This window comes from Necator americanus, chromosome X (genome assembly GCF_031761385.1).
Source record: "Necator americanus strain Aroian chromosome X, whole genome shotgun sequence".
In the NCBI taxonomy this organism is placed as follows: Eukaryota; Metazoa; Nematoda; class Chromadorea; order Rhabditida; family Ancylostomatidae; genus Necator; species Necator americanus.
The window spans coordinates 21,821,563-21,846,591 of record NC_087376.1 but is presented as its reverse complement, the minus strand read 5'-3'; the positions used below and the strand labels follow the sequence as shown (position 1 = coordinate 21,846,591).

Here is a 25,029-nt window from a genome sequence, read left to right as displayed (position 1 = left end):
AGTCCGTCCTTCTGCAACGATCTTGTTGAATAGAGTTGCGAGCCACACGGACCCTCGATCTCCTAGCAGCTTTCAGACATCAACAGGTATGTCATCAGGACCGGTTGCCTTGTTCGTCTTCATTTTTGCGAGGGCAGCACTGACTTCGACGGCAGTAATTGGTAGAACAGGACCCTCGACGCTGGGAACGGTTGGGATGGGAGGATGACAGAACTCTTCGTTACACAAGTGATTGTAGTACTCTCGCCACCTCTCCAGGATCTGACCAGAGCAGCGCAGAACGGCTCCATCAGCTCCCTTAACGATCTTGGTGTGCTCCATATCCAACGTTGACCGATGACGTGCTCTGACTAAACGATACACTGCCCGCTCGCCTTCTCTGGTATCAAGCATGTCGTACACAGCCTTGTAGCGGTCCGACTTCGCCTTGGAAACTGCCTTCTTAGCCTCCCTTTTCGCCGCTAGGTAAGCACCCCGATCTTCAGGCTGACGTGTCCTGCACCAGAGCTTATACTTAGACTTCTTCTCACGAATTGCCGCCTGAACTTCCTCGTTCCAAAACCACGTAGCCTTTTGTATATTGGGCTTACCTAGAGTCGTCTTTCCCAGAGTGTTCTCCGCTGTCAAGCGTATAACGCTGGAAGTAGACGACCACATTTCCTCCACACTACGAGTAGGGTGGGGAAGTGTAGATGGAGCCACAGACGCGAAAAAATACCTCCTTTCAATCCTTCAGATTCCACCATTTGATGCGCTGTGTTTCAGTCCTTGGATGTCTCTTCTTTGGACGGGAGTTTTGCAAGTCCATGACGAGCAAACGGTGTTGGGCAGCGACATGGTCTGCAGGGATGACTTTTCAATCCTGCAGAAGTCGGCGACCTCGTTGGCGTAACATCCAGAAATCTATTTGTGTTTCACGACCGCCGCTGGTGTACGTGATCAAATGCGATTTTCTTTTCCGATACTGCGTGTTAGCAATGATCAAGTCACTTGCAACAGCATACTCCAGGATTCGCAACCCGTCGTCGTTACGAGCTCCATAGCCGTATCCACCATGACAACTCTCGAATCCGTCTTTCCGGGAACCGACATGTCCGTTGAAGTCTCCTCCAATTAAAAGTACTTCTTCGCTTTCCAGAGATTGGACGTACTGCTCCAGATCTTCCCAAAAGCACGCCTTCTCTTTTTCACTACAGCCCATCTGTGACGCATAAGCAGAGACGACTCGCAATTCCACTTCTCCAGTGTCCACATTTACAGCCACCAGGTGATCCGATAGTTGATCCACCGCTGTGACACAGTTTCTAAACGACTCGTTCAATATGATACCAACGCCATTGCGATTTGATGTGCCGTGGTAGATCAGCTTGTAGCTATCGCCTAATTCCCTTGCCTTGGAGCCTTTCCAGCGAGTCTCCTGTACACAACATATGTCAACACGGCGTTTTCTGAGACTGTCTGCCAGTTCACGACTTCTTCCAGTAAGCGTCCCAACGTTAAGTGTTGCCAAGCGCACTGGATGTTGCTGGCGTTGGCCGACTAACTTCTTTGGCCGGCTCCGTCCTCTAGCCGATAGCCCTCGCATATTTGCCACATTGCCCAGGCGAGGACAATGCGCGTCGCTTCTGGGGGACGCCCTAGCTTCTGAAGAACACATAGTAGACATTAGCATTATGACGCGACGGGGGAGTTATCCTCGGTCGGCTTGTCGCACTAGCAAGCTGGCAGCCTGGCACCGGAATCGTCGCACTACCTCCTCACTTAGCTAGCCTGTAGCCTTGGGCCAAGGACCGGGCTACTAGCCGGGCACCTTTGTGGCATGATTGAACCTGCCGAGACGAAGTCTCGCCACCATAGCTGCCCGACGGCCAGGGCCACTGCGCCACTTTGAAGCGTGCGATAGGATTTGCAGCAGAACCGCATATAGGCACTACCAGTCTTAAACCCTTACCATCCTAGATTCGTGAGATGATGCCTTTAACCGGCGGGCTCATGTCATCGCCTGACGCGATTACACGCATCTTCGCCAAGGTGTGCCGTCCTTGAACATAGCTCTGCCCAACCTTTTTGATCTTCTGCGAGAGTTTGCACAGGATCAATTCATTCGTCGCATACCCATATTCGACGAAAACTTGCATCTCGCCTGGACTGTCTATCCACACCCGGTGTCCTCAGGTCCTCTTTCATCACCTCAGTCCAAAACTTCCGTTTTCGGCCAGGTGGCTTCTTCCAGCTCGAACCCGACAAACTCGTCAGAACTCGTTGAACAAGGCGATCTGCCGGTCTACTTAATATATGACCAAAGGAGCGAAGACGATTTAGTTTAGCCACTTTCGATGGCGGCGCGAGATGTTGATATCTTTCACATGTCATCCGCCGGTATACCACATCAATCTCTGTGTAAAGGTCTCCATTGTGGCATACACAAGGCCAAAAGTAGCAAAGGAGCAGTCTAAACAGTCTCCTTTCCGTGCGAACAAGCCTCTCCGTCACGCCAGTCTCCGATCCGTACATCATCATGGGGCGAATTGCTGATAGATAGACTCGCACTTGACTTCATTGGTGATGGTGGTCGACCACAGGCATTTCGTTAAGGAGTTGAATGCGGAAGCGGCCTTAGCGCTTCTTTGCTGAATATCTTTTTCGTAGTAGCCGTTGTTCTTCAGGTTGTAGCCCAGGTAACAGAACTCATCGACGAGTTTGATCGGTTGTCCGTCCACCCTGATTCCTGCTCGAGGTCTCGAAGAGATCCACATCTGTTTGCGGATGTAGTCCATAGGCTACAGTCAGCTTCGATACAAGGTTGACAACATGTTGAACTTTTGTAGTGCTTTGTAATGCTTTCCGCGAATATAACAACATCGTCGGCGTACTCGAGATCAGTAAAGGGGCACCCTGATGGTGCTAAGGCGACGTCTGCGGATTGTACATCCGCCTACTGTTGGTACTGCAGCAGTTATTTGTTGATTCATGTCATCAAGCAAGCGAACGAACTTTCCTGGTACTCCATAGGCGCGGAGCGCGTTAAGAAGACGGCCTCGGTGAGGGGAGTCGAACGCGGCTTCAAAGTCCAGAAATCTTTGTCAACGGATTATCTTTGTCACCTCACGAATCCCAGACGGAGGAACATATTTCAGCATTTCTGCGCTAATCCTGTCCTTTCCACCAGATTTTCCATTTTTCATCTCTTGGATACAGACCAGAACCTCCGACGGTGGTTCCTCGTTAACCGCATATGTCGACCTATGAACGTGCTCAAGTTCGGGAGCTGACGGTGCTTGCTGGTTCAGCAAGGTTTTGAAGTGATCGTTCCAAATTGGAAGGGTTGCTTCACCGACAGCCACTCCATTGGCAGTGTTAAGGACAGGAGAACATTTTTTTCGTTCTGCATTCTTCGCCTTTCAGACCTGCGATGTCAATTTTCGGTTGAGGAGGAACTCCTCGGTTTCTCTTGTGGAACCGTATCTTGAAACTGAGAAGAACTGGACGTTGGAGTCAGAGTCGAAGGCAACGTCCCAAACCGATCTAGATTTACGGATATTTGACTGAGGAATGTTCCTCGCCAAAACGTAGTCGAGTTGAAGCTTAAGAGTCGTAATCTTCCGCTTGCACTGCTCTTCAGGCGTTAAAAGTGTTGACCCCTGCTACGTGAGCTGATGGCGTCGGTGATTCCTCTTAAAGCGATGATGAGGTCCGTCTGTTCGCATAAGTCGATGAGACAGTCACCGTCCTGCGCCGACCTGCGCCCCGCCGGATAATACCATTTTCCTAGCACATCGGATTGCTGTTCGAGTCCCATCTTCGCATTTGCGTCGATTCCGACAGTGACCATCTGCTGGCTTTGCATTTTGAACATCAACGCATTGAGTTCATCATAGAAGGCGTCCTTACTGTTGTCCTCAGCGGTTTCCGCAGGTGCGTGAGCACTTACGATACAGAGTTTACGTCCTCTGCGATCCCGCAGTGGTGGAAAGGCGCATCTAGACGACGTTGAGCCAAATTCCTCTACCAGGTTGTTGTAATCGTTCCTAACAGCTATCGCGCAGCCACCTACTTTGTTCTCATCAGCATCGCCGCAGTACAAGGTGTAATTTTCGATGCTGATGATGGGCCGATCTCTGATGCGTGTTTCCTGCAGTGCAGCGAAAGTCACACAGAGATAGTCACACAGGCAGAAGCCTAGACAGGCGGCTTGTTGGAGTTCACTCGCTAGTGTCCGGCAGTTCATCGTGACGAAACGAATGGTTGTTGCCGAAGATTCCATGCTCTCTTCAGGCAGTTGACCTTTCAGGTTATGGGCTTTGGCGATTGAGTTGTGTTGTGTGCTGGACAACAGGACCATTTAGCAATATATGGGAATTTCGCCATATAACAGTGCGGGTTATATAGCTCGTACGTTCCCAATGCGTACACTCGAACGCCTGATTGCATTTGGTTGAAGCAGGGCCACCACGTGCAGGTAGTATACTCGTATACGCCGCCCCACATAATCGGACAAAAAAGAGGTGTCGGGTGCAGGCCGAAGTATAGAAGAACGACGAAAAAAAAATTAAAAATCAACATTTTGTACCAACAACAAATAACAAGGAACAACGCAGGTTCGACACCCTGCTGAGGCAAATTTTTGCAAAAGAGATAGAAACTTGAAACATCCTAAAGGATGAAGAATTTAATTATACGTAGTCCTCAGCAGTTTAACCGTGAATTTAACCGAACTTAATGAACAAGAAAGCTCAGAATCTGTACACACTGTTAGGTCTGAGAGATCGCGAATAACCTAGTGATAAAATGACCAAGAGAAATATTTCGGGTAGCTTTTTTTTTATATAAGAAGGTTCTCCCTACAAAACAGTCACACCGGTGTTTTTTCCACGTTCTAGTCCGAAATTTGAATTTGGAATTTAGATAGAACACAAGTCAAAATTTTCCGACTTTTCTTCGATCCTTTCTATATAGTTTTGAGAGAACCAGACTGTGTGGAAAGGAGAAACTTCGCACGTAGGGGTTTTCCTAGTCCCTCTATCCAAATATATACGCGATTTTTTAAAACTCCTTCCCTTCTTTCTAGAATTTTAAAAATTGCGACTTTTGCTCGCTCGCCGAAAAGTACGCGATCTTTAATAAAAATCAATAATTCAGGATAACGTAGTCTGAAGCATATCATCTTCGGGTGTGTTAAAGCCGAGAATTTTTTCCATAGGATGCTATATCAAACGATTTCCAGAGCTCCGCCGTTCTTAAAAATTATTGATTGAACCAAGATGGGAAAATGCTGTTTTTTCCATCTTTGCCCTACCTAAATTCCAAAAAAAAACTTGGATGTGGGAAAAAACATCGATGTGACTATTTTGCAGGACAAACCTTCCTGTATGAATAGCTATTAGAAGTATTTCACTAGGTGCTCTTGTCACGAAATTATTCATGATCTCGCAGACCTAGCAATGTGCACAGAAACCGAGCTTTTTTTGTTATTAAATTCCAATAAATCACATTTTAAATTGCTGAAAACTGCGTATAATTGAATTCTTCATCTTTTGCGATCCTTCAAGTTTCTAGCTCTTTTGCAAAAATTCGCCTCAGTGTAGTGTGGACCCTGCGTGGTCCCATTATCACTCTCTGTCAACTCGTACATTTTCAAAACAAAATATTGGGGCTTTTATACTGTTCTAAGTTCTTCTTTTATACTGAAACCAAATTTAATCATTTGTAATTTATTTAATCACTTAACATTATTTACCGCAGTATTTTATAGTGTATCTAATTATCTAATGCTACGTAATATTTTGTACTGGTTACGATGTTTTCCTTCAACCCCGATGGGAAAATCCTATCACACGCTTGACCCTGTATGGAAATCTTGCTCCATATAGCTGCGCAGCCTATGTAGCTCGTAAGTTCGCAATGCGTACACTCGGATCGCTGATTGGGTTTAGTGAAAGCAAGGGCACACGTGCAGACATATATATATACATATATATATATATATATATATATACATATATATATATATATATATATATATATATATATATATATATATATATATATATATATATGCATACGTCTGTATAAAAAAACTCCCTAAAACTCAAAAGCAAAATAATTTGTTATTTAGAAAGAGTTAGTTCGTGCGCCAACACAAGCTCTCGAGAGCTATGATCACAGCTATTGACAGTAATGTGGATTTTCTGGATTAAAAAAGTTTGAAAAGTAATCAACCCTTATACCGTGAAGCTGCCAATTCAGCGTCTCAGAAACCTAGAATTGCAACCTTTTGTCTGACCAACAGCATAGTTTCTTTGGGAAGCGACCATTTTCTAAGCGTACGAAGAAAATATTTTTACCTCAAATTTCATCTTCCCGTCGATGGAAGATCTTTTTTACTTCGTTGTTTGTGTTCCATTTTAGAGAAATGAAATGAAACTGTGACCACAACAAGTAAAAAGGAGGCCTTTTCAACGTCTTCAAAGAACTTGGATAGAAGAACTGAGAGTTTGCGGAAGAAAATATAGTCAAAATCCATGTGAAGCCAACAATTTTGTGTACATCATGAGTGTACACGGAATGAAGAAGCCTTCCGAGCTTCTATAGTTTCTAACTAAAAGAGATAAACGAGCCGCCATACGAGCAGCCTCATCCTTTCATAATGATGTGAGGTCGAGTCGCAGAAAAGAAGAGCTTGATACCTCCTGAAGAAAACTGGTTGTTGAATGTGCATATCTGTTTGTGGAATGGGATATGGGAAACTAAGTGGTACCGCAAACCAAATAGCAAAAACATCTTAGAAGCAATGAAAATCCCCATTGTGGATAATATGTATACAATGGTGGCAAGGCTTGCATCGAGTGGCCAGGAAAAAATATGGTCCACAACCCACGACCATAAAGTAGCGATATCCAATGAGAATCCGAACATAAACTTTGCTCCTCAACTAGCACACTCTTCTCCCTAAGATCAAACTCCGCAGACGGCCCAGAAAAGATTTCCGTTCTGTCTCCTTTACATCTGCGACCATATGAGTAGAGCGGACTCACGGAATACGGAACTATCCACGCCGTGCAGGACCATAGAATGGCTTCGGATTTGCGAAAACACCACCAGCAAACCTTTAGCTACAACAGTTCTACGTGTGAGCGCCTCCTAACAGCTCCAAGCTGTGCGACTTGCTCATATGGTAGAGTGAGTGATTGCAAGGTATCGGGAGTGGATTATTGTATCGCGCGCAGATCGGGTGATAACGATTATCGAAGAGAAACTGGGAGGTCTCGGTGTGTTCAGATAGAGGACCAGCTAAATGGGCACTTTGAGATGAACACCGGCATAGATGGAAAACTATAGCTTTCCACCTATGCCGGTGTTCACCCCAAAATACATAATCGAAACTTCAAAATAGAGGTTGAATTTAATGTTTCAAGTAGCAGTAAGCACGAAGAACACCAAAAGCTTCTTGGATAAATACCAAAACACCAAAAATAAACAGAGAAAATGAATGCAATAAGGATCACAAACAAACGTGCTCCATATCAAGATCTCTGCGGGTTTGGATCTACGGGGCTGGCCGTCAGGTCTCGTATCAGTACCTGTGCCGGTTCTGATGTAAGGGTGGATTCACAAGACTCCTATGAACGCCCATGTAAGTATTGATTGTAATGCTCTTGTGAGTATAGGTTGTGATGCCTGGTACATTTCCATTTGATCACATGAGCTAAGCAATAGATGATGGATTGGTCAATGAATATAAAAATGGTCTGAATACTTCCTATAAGATGATGAGGCACTTGCCGAGATAAATCACTTATGATCTGACTTCCAAGGTTTTGAAGAAGATGACAACGCCGAAACTTTAGTTGTTAATAAAGATGAATACTAGTCCTGGTTAAAACTCAAGGAAAATGAATGATAGTACGTGAGTCGCTTGGTGATCAAATGATGAATCCAGATCTAAAAGAAATAAATGACTTTTGGGTATCCTTATTTGAACTTCAGTGATAACTAAGCATTCAATAAACACGATTTTACAACCATGTAATTATCGGTGGAACTTCTCTTCGGAATTAGTTGCATTCCTCGTATAAGCAGGGATTTTCAGTGGACAGAGCGTAATATCTTCAAAGACAGGTTTGGAGAAAATTTTCGCTGCACAGTACTTTCCACCAGCAGATAGGATTCGAGACATAGTTTGCAAATACTACACCGGTAAGGTAAATCATCGTCCACAAATTCAAGGAACAGAAGAGTCAAAGACAGCAGAGACGTCTTTTTACCAACAAAAGACCTCATTACTTTTATATCACTGACGAACGAAGTCATGTAAAATGGAGCAATGGTGAAATTATCTTACAAAGCAGCCCTCTTACTCCTGTGCCCAAAATAGAACTCACTTTAAGTGCCGCCTATTCCTGGATTTGTACAGGATACTTTGCACCTTCGCTGTGGTATTTACAAATTACGTCCCGCATCTTCTGCACTGCTGGAGAGAACTCAATACCAAGAATTCTCCCGTGCGCAACCTTTAAAGGAAAAAGGAGTAAGCATCAAAGCATGGGTATTCGCACAACTCCAATCAAACCACGCCCAGTATAAGGTCCTCTAAATCAACATCGACCCGGTATAGGAGTAACTTAAAGTCATGGTGTTGAATTTTTGTAATCGTCTAGGTCTAGACAGAAGTAGGGTGTTAACTGTTAAGGTGGAGAGGTAACTGACCACGACTGAAAACATAGTCAAGCGGGGAACGGTGAAGAATGTTCCGGCGGATTCTCTGCCTCCAAAACATTACGTATCCACTAGATATGTAGGGGGAAATGCGAACATACCTGGACGAAACCACGCTGTTGTCGTTCATAGAGACGCAAAGAACTACACAGTTATAAGGTAATATGCAAGAAAAAATGGTGTGGGCTGTCCGAATTACCGAATAAATTAAAGAATCATGTAGTTAAAAGTGCACGTCATTTTGTGTGGTGTTCTAGTAATACAACGAGAGCGAGTTTTGTCTAGATATTACCTTCAGGAAGTCCTATCAAATAAACTACAAAAGCTTAGAACTCATAAGATATCAATAATCTTGATTTCCGTTACTCTTGAAAGTTGGAGTTTTTCCTTGTTTTCAACGGAAACCTTCATATACGTAGTTTAAAGCTGCTAGATGGTGCTTTGCCTCATATTTCACGTAAGGACTTCTCCTGCTTTTGGTAGATTACAAATTGGAGATCACCTCCCATCACAAAATTCCAGTGGATGCGTCAGATTCTCCAAAATAATTTAGTAGCTCGTGAATTATATTCAAGCGGGTGATGCAGCGTATGATTTGCGATGGGTAAGCAGAGTCAGTAAGTTAGGTAGCAACGAAAGTAAATCTCTTCAGGATACGCACCATCGCTAACTGCTCTGCCAAAGCACGACCGTGCATGCTCGAAAATGCGCTAAGACCCTCTTCTCTACATCCACCCTGGTCAAGAAGATAAACGCGCGCAACCATCATCAGTTGGCCGCTCACCATGTTGATTACTGCAGCGAATAGTGAATGTAAGACTGAATATGATAAAGGCGTTTTCTTTCTGCTCCTTCTCGCAGTGAGGTGAGCCCCTGCTCCAAAGTACTGCGTATCAATCTGACAATATTGAACCCTTCCACTACATTCAAGCTTCTCGAGGATTTTTGCAGCTCTTGGGCCAAAGAAAAACGGCGAAAGTTAAACAAGGAATTTTTTGAGCATTGACAGCAATAAGATACAACGGGGCGGTGTATACAAGTCTTATTGTTACCTATGGCAAAAACTTCCCATACGTTGCAAAAAGGTGCTGCGGTCTTTTAGGGTATGGGCTCTGGCATGGTGCCGTGGTCCAGCACCATGCCAGAGCCCATACCCTGAAAGTTCGGATGCCTAAGGAAAACATGGAATCTTTGACGACAAAGATCTCTCTCGCTACACTGAACTGCCGGTCGCTGTCAGGTGAACTCTAACAAGCCTCTCTATCCAGACTTCTGCGATATCTGCATCCTTTGCTTCTTTGCAGGAAACACGTATCAGGTGACGAACGATTATAGGAACGATTATTACAACCTGGTGGGGGAGTTTGGATCAACCTCGTCAAGATGCGTCTTTGTACGATTGAGGAATCACAGAGGACTCAAACTCTAGATCGTAAGTGCTCACGCATCTATGGAGACCGCGGAGGACCACAACAAGGACACGTTTTATGATGTACTCAATACGTTGATATCTAAGACATAAAGCCAACAGGCGGTAATTGTCGGAATTGATACGAATGCAAAGATGGGACTTGAACAACAATCCGATGTGCATGGAAAATAGTCCGTGGAGCAAACATCGGACAACAGAAATCGTCTGATATACCTTTTCAAGCAGACGAATTTCATCATTGCATCCACGTTTAAGATGCGATGTGTGTTCATCCTCAAGTAGATGAAACTATATCGAACTCTTGTCCAATACGATAATGATCAATATTCTGAATCTTGTGAAACACGCATTCTATAGAAGCACTTCCTGTAAGTCTTTCTCTCAAGAAAAAAAGTTTGCCCGGTAGCTGAAGAAGGTTTCAACTCACAATGAATGTGGAGATAACGATTCTGGACCACTATAGTTCCGTAGAAACGAAGGATCACCAGCATTCTCACGACGGCACTGAAATTAAAAGAGGTCGCCTTATTGAGGCAAAATACAATGCATCAATATCCTTAGGATACGTATACAAACGAACTTCTGGCGAAAGCTTTCTGCAGTGATTATTATGACAGACCAGAAAAGGTTTCACATTCATTAGTTGTCACATATGTTTTTTTTTCCCAATTTCTTTCCGGACGATTAGGGGAGCTAAACGGTGCCCGCTCATACTCACTATCTACACTTCGAGCTCTATATTTACCCACAGAGATCTTGACATCGTCAGTTTCGTGATCTGTTAACTTCAAAGAAAAAATTTCAACGCGTTCGTACAACAATAAATACTCCTATCCTCTTAGTCGATTTCTCTTTTGCACTCCGCACTGCACTTTTATACTTCATGACTCCGTATTTCCCGCATATGATCATACTTGTTAAAATTTAGAAAGCAGGAGGAATGCACCCTTCACACTTTCACCACACCTTCCATACATGAATTTGTTTCTTAGATGCTAGTAAGCGCACAAATATCACCTTGCCCAGTCCCACCTTGAAGACGCCCTCTTCCAGCACAATTCAGTTTTGAGGGGAATCCAAACCCACGCCAACCTAAATATATTCCGAGATACCCGTGTTTAACTGTCCTTGAATTTCGGCATGTTAAGTACATAGGTTTTCGGGTAATTTGAGCTTTAGCCAAGAATGGCGCTGATCTTTCTTTATTAACTTACAGCTAACATTTCGGAGTTATCGCCTTTGTCAGAACCTGGAAAAATTAAAGCCATCGGTGACTTCTCCTCTCAAGCGCCTCATTACCCTACAGAAAGCATCAAAACGATAGACAAACTCAAAGGACAACACATCGGCTAGTGCTTACCTCATTCGCTGAATATCAGACAACCACATACTACAACTACGAGTCACAAAGGTTTTTATAGGGAAATGACTGTCCGCCCCGTAGATCCAAACTCGCAAAGATTCTGACGTGGGGCCCGTTCGTTTGTGAACGCAATTCACTCATCCTTTCTATCCACTTTTGGACTATTGGCACTCATCCCAAATTCCTCCAGTGTTCTGCGCGCGATGATCATGGACTCGAAAGATAGTATCTTAACTTCTACCTCGTAATTTTCGTAGTAGTCTTCGGCGTCCTCCACAACGGTTTACCGCCTCATAGTGGCGTGGAGGTAACACTGGGCGTCGAACTGCGATGCACAGCGGAGGTTCGTCCTCCGGCAGGGTCTCCCAAGCTGAGAAGGAGTTCGACACATCCGACATTCCGACTTCTCGGAATCGGAAGCCTAGCTAAGAGTAAACCACTGCTAAGATGCACCACCGTCTTGGCAAAATGTCGCAAGGTGGCTCCCTGATCCATATAGGTTGGGCGACGACCTATGGTGAAAGCTAAGCTCACCATGGCATTGCTGCTTAGTTTGGGGAAAAGTCTTTTTGCCACTTCAGCATATACACTGCCTCAGTACCCTGCACACTGGGCCCTGCCATCTCAAACATCGGACAATATGGCGACCGGTGAGAGGCGGTCAAATCTCAGGTTGCTCAGAACGTCGTTGATTCTGGACCAAGGCGACACACGCATGACTCGCCATGGAGACTGCCTCAGACTGTGTACTTACAACGCGAGAACAGTGTCCACAGACGCTGACCTGCATGCCCTTCTCGGAGCTGCAGAGCGTATCAAATATCACGTGATTGCTCTGCAGGAGACCAAGTGCAGAAGGAGCGACGTACGACAGATGAATGACGGTACACTCGTCATTCATGGAGAGAAGGTTCCGTCGCGAAATGTAGGCGGTGTTGGTTTTGTTGTGCACCCATCTGTCGTCCATCTTGTCGATTCTCACGAGACTCTGTCACCTCGTCTGGCCATTCTTCGCCTCCGCCCTCTGCGCCAAAAACCCATCAGTATCATCAACTGCTATTCACCAACATCAGCAGCTGACGAATCCGAATTGGACGCTTTCAACAAGGAGCTGGAGGAAGTAGTCCGCAACGAGAAGTCCTTCTACAAATTCGTTGTCGGAGACTTCAACGCAAAACTAGGAAAGGCCACAGAAGAGGAATACAGGATTGGAAGATTTGGACTAGGGGACCGGAATGAAAATGGCAATCGTCTCGCCGGGCTGTTGTCCGCCGCTCGCCTCTTTCATGGGAACTCTCTTTTCATGAAAAAAGATCATCGTCGGTGGACATGGGAATCGCCCAATGGCGCGACTCGTGCGGAGATCGACCACATACTCACCAACCGGAGGTGGTGTCTACTTGACGTCTCAGTAGTACCATCCTTTTGTAGTGGTTCTGATCACCGTCTCCTTCGTGCGAAAATACGTCTTAGCCACAAGATGGAAAAGAACATCTACTATCGGCAACGAAGGAGAAAAGAAGTCGTCTACGACGATTGCGTACTCGAGGACTCCTTGTTCCAAGGTGACTGGCACATCGAGGAGGACCCAAACGTGGACTACGAGATGCTGCTCAGAGGATTACGAGTCTGCGCTGAACGTGCCTTCTAGCCGCGCACGACAAACTTGGATCGAATTTCGAGGACCACCAAGGAATTGTTGGAAAGAAGAAGGGCTTTGAGGCTTGATCCGAATGCATCGCACATTGAGCGGTTAGTAGCAAACATTAGCTGCAGAAAAGCGTTGCAGGAGGATCTTTTGAAGTACAGGCAGAAGAAGAATCTAGAAGCAGCACAAAGAAGAACGAGTCTAAAGAAGTGCCGCAGGGATCTCCGCGAATATAATATTCCGCTAGCAGCCTTGCTGAGCGAAGACGGGACTCGCACGTCTTCTCGTCGTGAGATGGAAATCATTACGGAGAGGTTCTACTCGAACCTTTTCCGTTCATCAACTCCTGTGTCAAGCCCGATCATCCCCACTGGCAAAGCTCCACCACGGATTCTCCCTTCGGAAGTACTAGTCGCTATCAAGAGCATGAAACCTGGCACAGCCCCCGGACCTGATTTTATACCAGCAGGCTTTCTTCGGGCTGGTGGCCATCCGCTTCATGTAATCTTAGCAGCGCACATGACATCCTACCTTCAAAAAGAAAGGATCCCAGACCAGTGGAAGACCTCGCGAACCGTTCTTATCAATAAGAAAGGTGACCGAGAGGACCTTCGGAACTACCGTCCGATATGCTTGCTGAGCGTGTTATACAAAGTATTCACCAAAATCATCCTCACTCGCATATCTAGGACGCTGGATGAAGCCCAGCCTCAAGAACAAGCTGGATTGAGCCAGGGGTTCAGCTGCTTGGACCACATCCAGACCGTGTCGAGGGTCATAGAGGTTTGCCGGGAATACCGCCTGCTCTTTGTTCTAACCTTCGTCGACTATGAGAAAGCCTTCGACAGCGTAGAAACGAATCCAATAATGTCAGCGCTGGTCGATCAAGGTGTGGACGCGTCGTATGTGAGGACATTAGCCAATTGCTACGATCGATGCACGACTAGGATACAGCTTTTCCACCGCCCTCTCACCATACCCATTGGAAAGGGGGTACGACAAGGCGATACTATGTCACCGAAGCTGTTCACGGCTGCATTGCAATGGATAATGGAATCACTTTCCTGGGAAGAAAGGGGCATACGTTTTGATGGAAGATTTCTTTCGAACCTTCGTTTCGCGGACGACATCGTTCTCTTTTCGAGCAGTACCAATAAGGAAACGATGCTCAACGAATTGAACGAAGCAGGAAGGAACTGGACTACGAAAAACAGACAACAACAGACATAAGAAGACACGTTCAGAAGAACGCCACTGCGAGGACCGAGGAGTACAAACTCCCAAATCGTGGAAACTCCGTCATACGTATACCTTGGACGTCAATGAACATAAAACGACTTGAAAAAAACTAAATAGAAGAATGAGAGCAGCATAGGCAGCATTCGCAGCCGTCAGGGAAGCTACTGACCAACTGCCGGACCAAGATCTTCGTGCCCATCTGTTCGACTCGACAGTCCTTCCAGCGCTCTGTTACGCAGCGGGGACGTGGGCAGACACCGCGGCCACGTCTAGGAAGCTACTTACTACCCACAGAGCCCTTGAGAGATGTCCCTTGAAGTTTAACCGGCGCACACAACACCTAGCCGGTCTTCGTAGTTCCGACGTAAGAGGAATGTCCCGTCTTCGCGACCCAGCGGAATATGTATCGAAAGCAAAACATAGATGGGCAGGTCATATCATGAGAAGAATCGACGATAGATGGACTAAAAGAACGCTAGAGTGGATCCCAAAGGACCATAAACGCCCCCGAGGGAGACCGTCAACGAGATGGGGTGATGTGTTCGCTACACGGATGGACCAGCTGAGAGCTCAGCTGGATACGGCTCGTCAACGTCAACATCACTCACGAAGCTTGAGAACATCTTGGATGACAATGGCGAGGGAACGAAACGAGTGGAAGAGATGCTGGGGCCCGCACGTCCGGTGAAGACGGGCCATCTAAGTAAGTATCTAAGTAAGTCTTGGGCGTACTCAAAGTGGGGCGAAAAGTTTAGATTTTTCGAACACATAGTGGGTGTCCCGGTTCCCCTATGTAATCGTCACCACACGACCTGCATGTCATACAACACATCACTTCTGGTATCATGCAATCCTCCCTGCCATACGGTAAAACCGCATAGCTGGGAGTCTGTGCTAGTTTTATCCCTAATTGCGCCTGTAGATTTTTTTGCCTTTCCCGCCTTTTTTTTGCTCAGTAGTTTCACCAGTTCTCTGCTAAACCAAACCAGTGGGCAAACTACGCAAGTGGGAGTTGTGCATAATAGGTCATGCGCAGAGTTACGTACCAGCTTAGCTTTCCCGCTGTTTCAAGCCATGACTTGACTTGACTTAACCGGCGGGCTCATGTCATCGCCTGACGCGATTACACGCATCTTCGCCAAGGTGTGCCGTCCTTGAACATAGCTCTGCCCAACCTTTTTGATCTTCTGCGAGAGTTTGCACAGGATCAATTCATTCGTCGCATACCCATATTCGACGAAAACTTGCATCTCGCCTGGACTGTCTATCCACACCCGGTGTCCTCAGGTCCTCTTTCATCACCTCAGTCCAAAACTTCCGTTTTCGGCCAGGTGGCTTCTTCCAGCTCGAACCCGACAAACTCGTCAGAACTCGTTGAACAAGGCGATCTGCCGGTCTACTTAATATATGACCAAAGGAGCGAAGACGATTTAGTTTAGCCACTTTCGATGGCGGCGCGAGATGTTGATATCTTTCACATGTCATCCGCCGGTATACCACATCAATCTCTGTGTAAAGGTCTCCATTGTGGCATACACAAGGCCAAAAGTAGCAAAGGAGCAGTCTAAACAGTCTCCTTTCCGTGCGAACAAGCCTCTCCGTCACGCCAGTCTCCGATCCGTACATCATCATGGGGCGAATTGCTGATAGATAGACTCGCACTTGACTTCATTGGTGATGGTGGTCGACCACAGGCATTTCGTTAAGGAGTTGAATGCGGAAGCGGCCTTAGCGCTTCTTTGCTGAATATCTTTTTCGTAGTAGCCGTTGTTCTTCAGGTTGTAGCCCAGGTAACAGAACTCATCGACGAGTTTGATCGGTTGTCCGTCCACCCTGATTCCTGCTCGAGGTCTCGAAGAGATCCACATCTGCTTGCGGATGTAGTCCATAGGCTACAGTCAGCTTCGATACAAGGTTGACAACATGTTGAACTTTTGTAGTGCTTTGTAATGCTTTCCGCGAATATAACAACATCGTCGGCGTACTCGAGATCAGTAAAGGGGCACCCTGATGGTGCTAAGGCGACGTCTGCGGATTGTACATCCGCCTACTGTTGGTACTGCAGCAGTTATTTGTTGATTCATGTCATCAAGCAAGCGAACGAACTTTCCTGGTACTCCATAGGCGCGGAGCGCGTTAAGAAGACGGCCTCGGTGAGGAGAGTCGAACGCGGCTTCAAAGTCCAGAAATCTTTGTCAACGGATTATCTTTGTCACCTCACGAATCCCAGACGGAGGAACATATTTCAGCATTTCTGCGCTAATCCTGTCCTTTCCACCAGATTTTCCATTTTTCATCTCTTGGATACAGACCAGAACCTCCGACGGTGGTTCCTCGTTAACCGCATATGTCGACCTATGAACGTGCTCAAGTTCGGGAGCTGACGGTGCTTGCTGGTTCAGCAAGGTTTTGAAGTGATCGTTCCAAATTGGAAGGGTTGCTTCACCGACAGCCACTCCATTGGCAGTGTTAAGGACAGGAGAACATTTTTTTCGTTCTGCATTCTTCGCCTTTCAGACCTGCGATGTCAATTTTCGGTTGAGGAGGAACTCCTCGGTTTCTCTTGTGGAACCGTATCTTGAAACTGAGAAGAACTGGACGTTGGAGTCAGAGTCGAAGGCAACGTCCCAAACCGATCTAGATTTACGGATATTTGACTGAGGAATGTTCCTCGCCAAAACGTAGTCGAGTTGAAGCTTAAGAGTCGTAATCTTCCGCTTGCACTGCTCTTCAGGCGTTAAAAGTGTTGACCCCTGCTACGTGAGCTGATGGCGTCGGTGATTCCTCTTAAAGCGATGATGAGGTCCGTCTGTTCGCATAAGTCGATGAGACAGTCACCGTCCTGCGCCGACCTGCGCCCCGCCGGATAATACCATTTTCCTAGCACATCGGATTGCTGTTCGAGTCCCATCTTCGCATTTGCGTCGATTCCGACAGTGACCATCTGCTGGCTTTGCATTTTGAACATCAACGCATTGAGTTCATCATAGAAGGCGTCCTTACTGTTGTCCTCAGCGGTTTCCGCAGGTGCGTGAGCACTTACGATACAGAGTTTACGTCCTCTGCGATCCCGCAGTGGTGGAAAGGCGCATCTAGACGACGTTGAGCCAAATTCCTCTACCAGGTTGTTGTAATCGTTCCTAACAGCTATCGCGCAGCCACCTACTTTGTTCTCATCAGCATCGCCGCAGTACAAGGTGTAATTTTCGATGCTGATGATGGGCCGATCTCTGATGCGTGTTTCCTGCAGTGCAGCGAAAGTCACACAGAGATAGTCACACAGGCAGAAGCCTAGACAGGCGGCTTGTTGGAGTTCACTCACTAGTGTCCGGCAGTTCATCGTGACGAAACGAATGGTTGTTGCCGAAGATTCCATGCTCTCTTCAGGCAGTTGACCTTTCAGGTTATGGGCTTTGGCGATTGAGTTGTGTTGTGTGCTGGACAACAGGACCATTTAGCAATATATGGGAATTTCGCCATATAACAGTGCGGGTTATATAGCTCGTACGTTCCCAATGCGTACACTCGAACGCCTGATTGCATTTGGTTGAAGCAGGGCCACCACGTGCAGGTAGCAATCAGACTCGTATACGTTTCAAACCATACCTTACTCAGACGGCGATATTTCTTTTTAAATTCATTGGCGGAGGATGGGACATATAAAGTGTCATCCTCAAGTTGATGCCTTGCTGTCACTATGTCTAGTTCACGTGACAAGATAATGAATCTCTTCGCATATCACTAGCGGAGATATGATCTTTCCACCTGTACCGCCACGACTGTAGCTGTACGTGGAGGTCCACGTGAGATTGAGGATCTCGCGTAGACCTCGGCGTTGCGCAACAGATAGGTTGAAATCTACGTGTTTTTTTTTGATTGAGGATCTCGCGTAGACCTCTGCGTTGCGCGACAGATAGGTTGAAATCTACGTGTTTTTTTTTTGATTGAGGATCTCGCGTAGACCTCTGCGTTGCGCGACAGATAGGTTGAAATCTACGTGTTTTTTTTTTGATTGAGGATCTCGCGTAGACCTCGGCGTTGCGCAACAGATAGGTTGAAATCTACGTGTTTTTTTTTTCGAAAAGCGAAAAAAAACGGAACACACTGATGTTGCAAACACTCGAAACTTCTTGTCTACAGTGGGGTCAGGGTCTAGTGGTTTATACGTCGTAGGTGGGAATGGTATAGAGGGTAAGCATAGGTCGCGCAGCTATTCTGCATTGCTGTATTCCCTCTTCTTCTTTTGCTCTCAGTCGCAACCTATCATGAAACAATTGTAGGCCGCCCCGATCTTGCGGATGAGCCCGGACTTGATTGACCAGACGCGAAACTGAGGCCGAAATCCAAAACGGAAAGCGCTTCAGCTGAGTTAAGCACATTGCCAATCACAGAAGCAGGAAATGAACCTTCAATATTTCTGTTGAAAGCAGTGGAGCCGGAGTGTTCTGAACACACAGAGGTCGCGCTAACAAGTTCGCTAACCTTCTAGTGTTTCCAATGATCTGCCAATCGTTTGAACTTTTGCTGCAGTCTAGATTTAGCATTGGAGCGAATGCAATCACAAATGGATTTTGACTCACCCACTATTCTCTTCCAAACGCGTTCCGGCACATTCACAACATTCTTCTTTATGGATACACTTTTTTAGCAGCATGAAAATATGATCCTGTCTTGTCTTCAATAGCAAACGCAAGACCCATGTTCGATTTGTTGCATCTGCCGGCTTTCCCTTGATACACAGCTTATGTCGTGAACTCGCTTGCTGGGTATGAAATTCGGAGTGACTTGGCTCTGTTGACCGCAGAGAAGAGGTGTACGACGTGGTCCGTCAAACTCAAGATTGGCGTCTATTTGCTGCGTCATTCGGAGCGGCCGAGTTGGCCCTTGGAGATCTCCCTATTGACATGATACGGCGGTAGAGGCGACCGTATGAACACACATGGTAGCAAAGGACCACGGTTGACGTTTAGCACTCCATTATTGCACGTAGGCGCGGACGACTCTGTGGTAAGATGTGAGAATTGTGGTCAAGGCCACAATTGCCTCCTCCACCACATTAGAACATCTCAATTTCTACCAGAAGGGCACATATGCATTGAAACCTTTCTCCGCCACCGCCGACTCGCAATTTCCGCAATCTCCATCACCAACCAGCACACCACCAAGCCGCTTCACACTTGCTGCCAGCTGCAAGCAGTTTATACAGTTTATGCACATCACCAAGCAGTCTACATACATCAACAAGTAGTTGATGGCAAGCCGTTCTACACCAACAGTAACCTCCAACAACCGATACACATCAACAAACACGTTGACAAGCAATATAGCAATGTGTCGCCAAGCTGAGAAGCACATTGAAAGAACTTCGATTTGTATGAGTAAACGAAAAAGATTGTTGTGTCCATAGTACCTCTTGAATCCAGTAGATGATCCTCTTCGCGAGGTTTGCCTACGAAGGGCCAATAGGCGGTCGTGGACTGCTATATGATACAAATTACTCAATAGAGACTTGTTCAACCGCGTCTCGCTTCCGCTCTACCCTCAGAATCTTGTACGCTCAGCAAACAATTCCAAATAACCATCTTTACTGCATTCACATAAAGTGGATAAAGGATAAAGTGTCTGGCGTTAATCAATCCGCTTTTGATGCACCACCACGTTCACTTCAATTCAGAACCGTTTGAGGTTAAAGAACGTGTAACTGGCCTATACAATGACTTGTTCTGGCTAGCTGATGCGTCAAGTCAGTGTTTTAACCTCCTAGACATGTCCTGATACCAAGTTATCAACCCAGCAGGGATAAAAGGCTTGGTGAGCACTACTGCGGATTCGCACCGTCGACCGTGCGCCTACAACGGATTTCTAACCGAGTGCACCACACCCGCCTCGCATTCACATAAGAAGTGCAATTCTTCTTCCAACTCTCAAGCGCCCTTGAACAACATCCTAAAGAAGAATGTACGAGTGTGCGTTTGTACTTCTGCATGCACACTACAGGTTTGTACTTCTGCACACATACTACTGCATTCTACATACACCGACATCGAATCTCCGAATAAATATCATATTAGCACAACGAATTCGCAGTGAATTTCTAATGGATACGTAATGGCCCATCTTTTTACTACCTTCACATTGAATTTCTTATTATAATAGACTTCCAGATCCGAAATACACACGATGTACATACATTTACTTTGATTTTGACTAACTACAATGACTAGGTGTCCACACTCACAGAGTGGATGTCTTAATTATTTTATTCTAGTGAGGAATCAATAATAGGCTGTAACCCATACACGACACGACACTTGTTAACAAGTCTTTTTCCTACAACTAATCGATCTTCCCTCTCCCTAGCTTTACTACAGAAGAAGCACAATTACCTCTCCATGTATTCATGAAGCTGCGGAGTTTAGGTCTCGTAAAATGCATACGAGTGGACCTTAAAACAAACCTTTCTATCTTCTACAATAACGAAATCCTCATTATCCATCCAGTCTGGCCTTCTACGCTGTCTCGATGATTTCGAACGAAACGATGTTAAGTTTGCCACACTTGAACTCTTAAACGAGTGTACTTCTAGTCGGTTTTTTGTTGTTTACAATAACTTATTTTTAGCGGTGTCATAACCAAGTGTTAACGAAAATTAATACAGAGTGAGAAGACTGATAGTGTTACTGCATGATATAGAGTAAAACGCTAATAACAACAATGCTAAAAAAAAACCGCAAAATTACCACTGCTACTATTGCCTCACCTCTAAAGACAGGAGACCGCTTACGGTTTTTACAAGACGACTTACAACCTGAATTGAAATTATGTTTCAACGCATTGACACAGCAAGCCTATCTCTAAAAGGTTAAAATAAAAAGAAGAAATACACATGACTAATATCACCGATACTGATGTATTCCAACACTGATAACTCCACTACAAGTTATAGCCCCTACAAGTTACAATGTACACGCTTCATGTTGAGCATCAATTAGCACTTTCTTTGCGAAATGGTACGCAATCTGACGCACCTCACTTACATCACTTGTCATTGAATCTGAATACCTTGCGGTGCAAATGGTATTTTTTGTACACAAGTCCGAAGCCGTCCACGAGTTGAAACGCTGCAACTTTGAGTAAACCTTTGATTGTTCCTGCAAGGAGAATTCGACACAAGGAAAATTTTACTACAGTAACACTTTGCAATTCACATGCTGTGAAAACAACATACACTTTCCTTAACGTGGATTTGGAAATCATCATCTCTGTAGCGTGCTGGGATTTTTCGTTTACGTCGCTTCTGAAAGGTATATTACATTCAGACTTGCAGGGCCCCAATTGTAGTGAAACTGGATCTGTGGCAATGCTGAGAGCAACACCCACTATCCATTTCAGTACATCTCTTCCTCGCTTTCTCTTTGAGGTAATTAGGTGGCAAAATTGTCAACGTAGACAAGATTTAGTAGTTCCGGTTTCAAAATAGTTAGAGCATCTGAACCTTATCATTAGTTAGAGCATCTGCACCTTATCATTCTCCTGGCGCTTTTCATCGGCTGCCGCAATAAATGAGATGTGGGCGCAGCGCTGCCGCCCGGCGTTACCTCATCCACGTCGCCTACGGCGTTCGCATTGCGGAAACGCGATGAGGACGCAGAAAAGTCAGAAGACTTCGAAAAAGAAAAAAGTAATACCAATCCTTCCAGATATTTTCGTTCTGTATCTTCCTACTTTACTCAGAAAAGGGAGACAAAGCAAGAAAGCCGTTTAAAAAAAAAGAAACTTGATCGTATTTTTTGGGCGCATTGTAATTAGTAGATGGTTGGAGGCCACAGATTTTTGAGGAAAGACAAGAGAGAAATAAGTATAATGCGAACTCGAACAGAGGATTTTTACTCACTCATAGGCGTTAATTTCTCGAAAAAGAGTTGCCTCAGGTAGATTATTGCAGAGGTATTAGATGTTTCATATGGCACAAGTACCTTGTAGTGATGTGTAAATCATATCTTACAATAGAATGAAGAAAGCAATGTCGTGACAGGATTGCGCCGCGGAGGAGTGCAGATTGGCGGATCTACGTTCATCAGCTGATATCAGTTGGAAAATGCAACGGAGATGGTTGCATTGCTATGGACTCACGTCATCACATCTGCCATTTTTTTGCTCTTTTACGTGTACGATTCAGGTTCTTAGGATTTGAACGAGATTCAGATTTGAAAACTCTAGCGGATTTCAAGATCCCTTGACCTGCTGAAATGGAAGCTTAATGAAGGGATATACCAAGAACCGAACTGAATTGAAACGTACTAGCCCCTAGTTGCCGAAAAAAGAAACAGTTATGTATCCAAAAAGAAATGGTATAAAAATTGCATGGGCGGCCAATCCGCTCTTCACGCAAAGTTGTCAGCGGTTGTGCAGTGGCGGCCGGCGTTTCCATGTCTCAGTGCAGAACACCTGCGTGCAAACGGGATGAATATCTTTACCATCTTACTGGAGGAATACCATCAACTGGAGGAATACCATCAACACCACTCTTCAGAGCCTCCACGATCTCGCCACCGGTATTCAACCGCACCTTCACTTAAGTGAGATGAAAGAAGTACAATTACGATATGAAGGAAGGAGAAAAGTGGAAGAAACAGATTAGCCTCTTCAACTCCAAGTTATTTACAATAATAACGCTTCTTCCAATAAACTGAGCATTATTCCATTTCTAGTACGTGTACAATGTCTTCAGTATGGACTGAGTTCTCTTTTCTCCTTGATTATATCTCCTTTGTTTCTCTTTCTTGCTTCCTGTCTCCATCGTCTGACTCACTAGTAGCAAAAATGGCATCTGGTGACTCGTTGATCTGCACTTTCTTTGATGGCGTCAATCCAAAGTTGGCACTGCTCATTTTTCGCGTGCGTCGGTCGCCGCGCCGACCCCGCCGTTGTAACACTGCTGACAGCCTTAACCGTGATGAAAAGTCGCGTGAAGAGAGAAGTTTGAATGGACTCATTTTTATTTGACGCTCTGAAGAGAATGGCCAGTCGCAATCAGCTGTGGAGCCGAAATCGATAATCGCTGCGAGGTGATGCCTCAAAACTTGATTGGCGGAATGCTACACGCATCCAATTAATGGTAGAGATTATCCTTATCATCTGTCCATTATTGGACCTAAGCAAAAAGCTCAAGGAAAATGCTAAGTGGAACCACGTAGAATGAGCTCGGATGAAATGAATGACGCAAAACGATGCCATGATGCAAAGAAATTCCAGTTTTCTTCGACAAATAAATATTTTAGCAGTGTGAAAATAAGCCCTCAAAATCCCCGTAGCGGACACGAAATGTTATAGAATCTTATTTGACAAAAGGCGTAGAGTGCACTGAACTGATCAACCTCTCTGGTAACGCACCTACTAAATCGTCTTGAATTTGAGATCGTTTGAGGTTTATAGGCGTCTGCAGCCTTACAATATATTGCGGGAACGAGCCGATGTGCCAAATCGGTCTTTTTTATCATCCCAGACAAGTCTGGACTAATTTATCGACCCTGGAGGGATGAAATGCTTCGTTGCCATTAGGTTTACTTACTTAAAGGCAGCATACCACGAATCTGAGGTGGTGCGGATTTCAGGTGGAGTATCCGTATACGGGGTCGTAGATTATGGAGACGGGGGTAGTTCCGCCAATCTCTCCCTGCATCACTGCAAACAGCTGCCTCCAGAATGCTGTATTGTACGACGCCATCTATTGCAACGTTCCATCTCTTGCGCACCCTCAGTCCTGCGATTCGTCGAAAATCAATTCGGACTGCCCCGAAAGGCAGTAAGGGACGCTACGCTTGCAAGGGTGGCGCGCTGCAATAGAAGGCATCGTACAAAGCAACATTCAGGTGCCAGATGCATGCAGAGATTCAGGGAGAGATGAGCGGAACCACTCCGGTCTCATTAATCTACGACCCCGTATACGAATGCTCCACCTGAAATCCGTACCACCCCAGATTAGTGGTATGCTGCCATTAAAAGCATCACCCCGCCTGCGATTCGTCGAAAACTCAATCGGGCGAATCCCATGCGGGACAGTGCGCAATGGTTGCCCATTGCAATAGATGTCATCGTAAGAATTCCGTGGTCGTCCGTTTACACTGATACAGGGAGAGATGAAGGGAATCATCCTCTTCCCCACAATCTACGACCCCCTACAGGCACTACCCGCCTTAAACCCTTACCACCGTAGATTCGTGAGATGATGCCTTAATCGGTGGGCTAATGTCATTGCCTGACGCGATTACCCACATCTTTGCCGAGGTGTGGCGTTGTTGAACATAGCTCTGCTCAACCTTCTCGATCTTGCGCAACAACCTGCACTGAATCAATCCATTCGTCGCTATTCCATATCCTGCGAAACCTTAAGTCTCACTTCAACTGCCCATCCTCGCCGAGTGTCCTCTTGGCCCTCTGTCACCACCTCAGTCCAGAACTTCCACTTTTAGCCACGTGGTCTCCTCGAGCTTGAACCCGATGAACTCCTAACTCGTTGAACGAGGCGATCCGCTGGTCTCTTTAATATGTGACAAAAGAAGCGATGACGATTTTTTGTAGCCACTTACGATGGGATTTGCGGATAGGTAGACTCACAGCTTGACTTCGTTG

General features: G+C 45.7%; 12 protein-coding genes across 14 annotated transcripts in view; 3 read left to right on the top strand and 9 right to left on the bottom strand.

Annotated features, from left to right (window-relative positions):
* Positions 1-72: 72 nt before the first annotated feature.
* Positions 73-657, bottom strand: RB195_024699 (uncharacterized protein; the record flags this gene model as incomplete). Its single annotated transcript, XM_064212569.1, has 1 exon — positions 73-657. One exon carries the CDS (start codon positions 655-657, stop codon positions 73-75), a length of 585 nt encoding a protein of 194 aa, XP_064068450.1.
* Positions 658-856: 199 nt separating this feature from the next.
* On the bottom strand, positions 857-1,585 carry RB195_024698 (uncharacterized protein; the record flags this gene model as incomplete). Its single annotated transcript, XM_064212568.1, has 1 exon — positions 857-1,585. One exon carries the CDS (start codon positions 1,583-1,585, stop codon positions 857-859), a length of 729 nt encoding a protein of 242 aa, XP_064068449.1.
* Positions 1,586-2,100: 515 nt separating this feature from the next.
* RB195_024697 (uncharacterized protein) lies at positions 2,101-2,373 on the bottom strand (the record flags this gene model as incomplete). The annotated part of the gene is made up of 1 exon (XM_064212567.1): positions 2,101-2,373. The coding sequence occupies one exon, from the start codon at positions 2,371-2,373 to the stop codon at positions 2,101-2,103; it is 273 nt and encodes a 90-aa protein (XP_064068448.1).
* Positions 2,374-2,516: 143 nt separating this feature from the next.
* Positions 2,517-2,777, bottom strand: RB195_024696 (uncharacterized protein; the record flags this gene model as incomplete). The annotated part of the gene is made up of 1 exon (XM_064212566.1): positions 2,517-2,777. One exon carries the CDS (start codon positions 2,775-2,777, stop codon positions 2,517-2,519), a length of 261 nt encoding a protein of 86 aa, XP_064068447.1.
* Positions 2,778-3,625: 848 nt separating this feature from the next.
* On the bottom strand, positions 3,626-4,342 carry RB195_024695 (uncharacterized protein; the record flags this gene model as incomplete). The annotated part of the gene is made up of 1 exon (XM_064212565.1): positions 3,626-4,342. One exon carries the CDS (start codon positions 4,340-4,342, stop codon positions 3,626-3,628), a length of 717 nt encoding a protein of 238 aa, XP_064068446.1.
* On the bottom strand, positions 3,626-11,908 carry RB195_024694 (uncharacterized protein; the record flags this gene model as incomplete). Its single annotated transcript, XM_064212564.1, has 3 exons — positions 3,626-4,325; positions 10,575-10,651; positions 11,798-11,908. 3 exons carry the CDS (start codon positions 11,906-11,908, stop codon positions 3,626-3,628), a joined length of 888 nt encoding a protein of 295 aa, XP_064068445.1.
* A 116-nt stretch (positions 11,909-12,024) lies between these two features.
* On the top strand, positions 12,025-13,161 carry RB195_024693 (uncharacterized protein; the record flags this gene model as incomplete). Its single annotated transcript, XM_064212563.1, has 1 exon — positions 12,025-13,161. The coding sequence occupies one exon, from the start codon at positions 12,025-12,027 to the stop codon at positions 13,159-13,161; it is 1,137 nt and encodes a 378-aa protein (XP_064068444.1).
* A 291-nt stretch (positions 13,162-13,452) lies between these two features.
* Positions 13,453-14,388, top strand: RB195_024692 (uncharacterized protein; the record flags this gene model as incomplete). Its single annotated transcript, XM_064212562.1, has 1 exon — positions 13,453-14,388. The coding sequence occupies one exon, from the start codon at positions 13,453-13,455 to the stop codon at positions 14,386-14,388; it is 936 nt and encodes a 311-aa protein (XP_064068443.1).
* A 382-nt stretch (positions 14,389-14,770) lies between these two features.
* RB195_024691 (uncharacterized protein) lies at positions 14,771-15,085 on the top strand (the record flags this gene model as incomplete). Its single annotated transcript, XM_064212561.1, has 1 exon — positions 14,771-15,085. The coding sequence occupies one exon, from the start codon at positions 14,771-14,773 to the stop codon at positions 15,083-15,085; it is 315 nt and encodes a 104-aa protein (XP_064068442.1).
* A 524-nt stretch (positions 15,086-15,609) lies between these two features.
* Positions 15,610-15,882, bottom strand: RB195_024690 (uncharacterized protein; the record flags this gene model as incomplete). Its single annotated transcript, XM_064212560.1, has 1 exon — positions 15,610-15,882. The coding sequence occupies one exon, from the start codon at positions 15,880-15,882 to the stop codon at positions 15,610-15,612; it is 273 nt and encodes a 90-aa protein (XP_064068441.1).
* Positions 15,883-16,025: 143 nt separating this feature from the next.
* The window catches only part of RB195_024684 (uncharacterized protein), a gene marked incomplete at both ends in the record, with an annotated part of 59,037 nt that continues 50,033 nt past the window's right edge, over positions 16,026-25,029 (bottom strand). The window contains 9 exons of one of the 3 annotated variants that reach the window (XM_064212554.1): positions 16,026-16,289; positions 16,404-16,570; positions 16,619-16,894; positions 17,149-17,834; positions 19,475-19,584; positions 20,855-20,962; positions 21,158-21,205; positions 21,426-21,548; positions 21,626-21,694. In XM_064212554.1, the coding sequence (XP_064068436.1) occupies positions 16,026-16,289; positions 16,404-16,570; positions 16,619-16,894; positions 17,149-17,834; positions 19,475-19,584; positions 20,855-20,962; positions 21,158-21,205; positions 21,426-21,548; positions 21,626-21,694 (1,851 nt within the window). Of the gene's footprint in view, positions 16,290-16,403; positions 16,571-16,618; positions 16,895-17,148; positions 17,835-19,470; positions 19,740-19,807; positions 19,878-20,854; positions 20,963-21,157; positions 21,206-21,425; positions 21,549-21,625; positions 21,695-25,029 lie in introns of those variants that run through there. The other 2 variants (XM_013450052.2, XM_064212553.1) reach the window with 2 other exon arrangements.
* Positions 17,135-17,851, bottom strand: RB195_024689 (uncharacterized protein; the record flags this gene model as incomplete). Its single annotated transcript, XM_064212559.1, has 1 exon — positions 17,135-17,851. One exon carries the CDS (start codon positions 17,849-17,851, stop codon positions 17,135-17,137), a length of 717 nt encoding a protein of 238 aa, XP_064068439.1.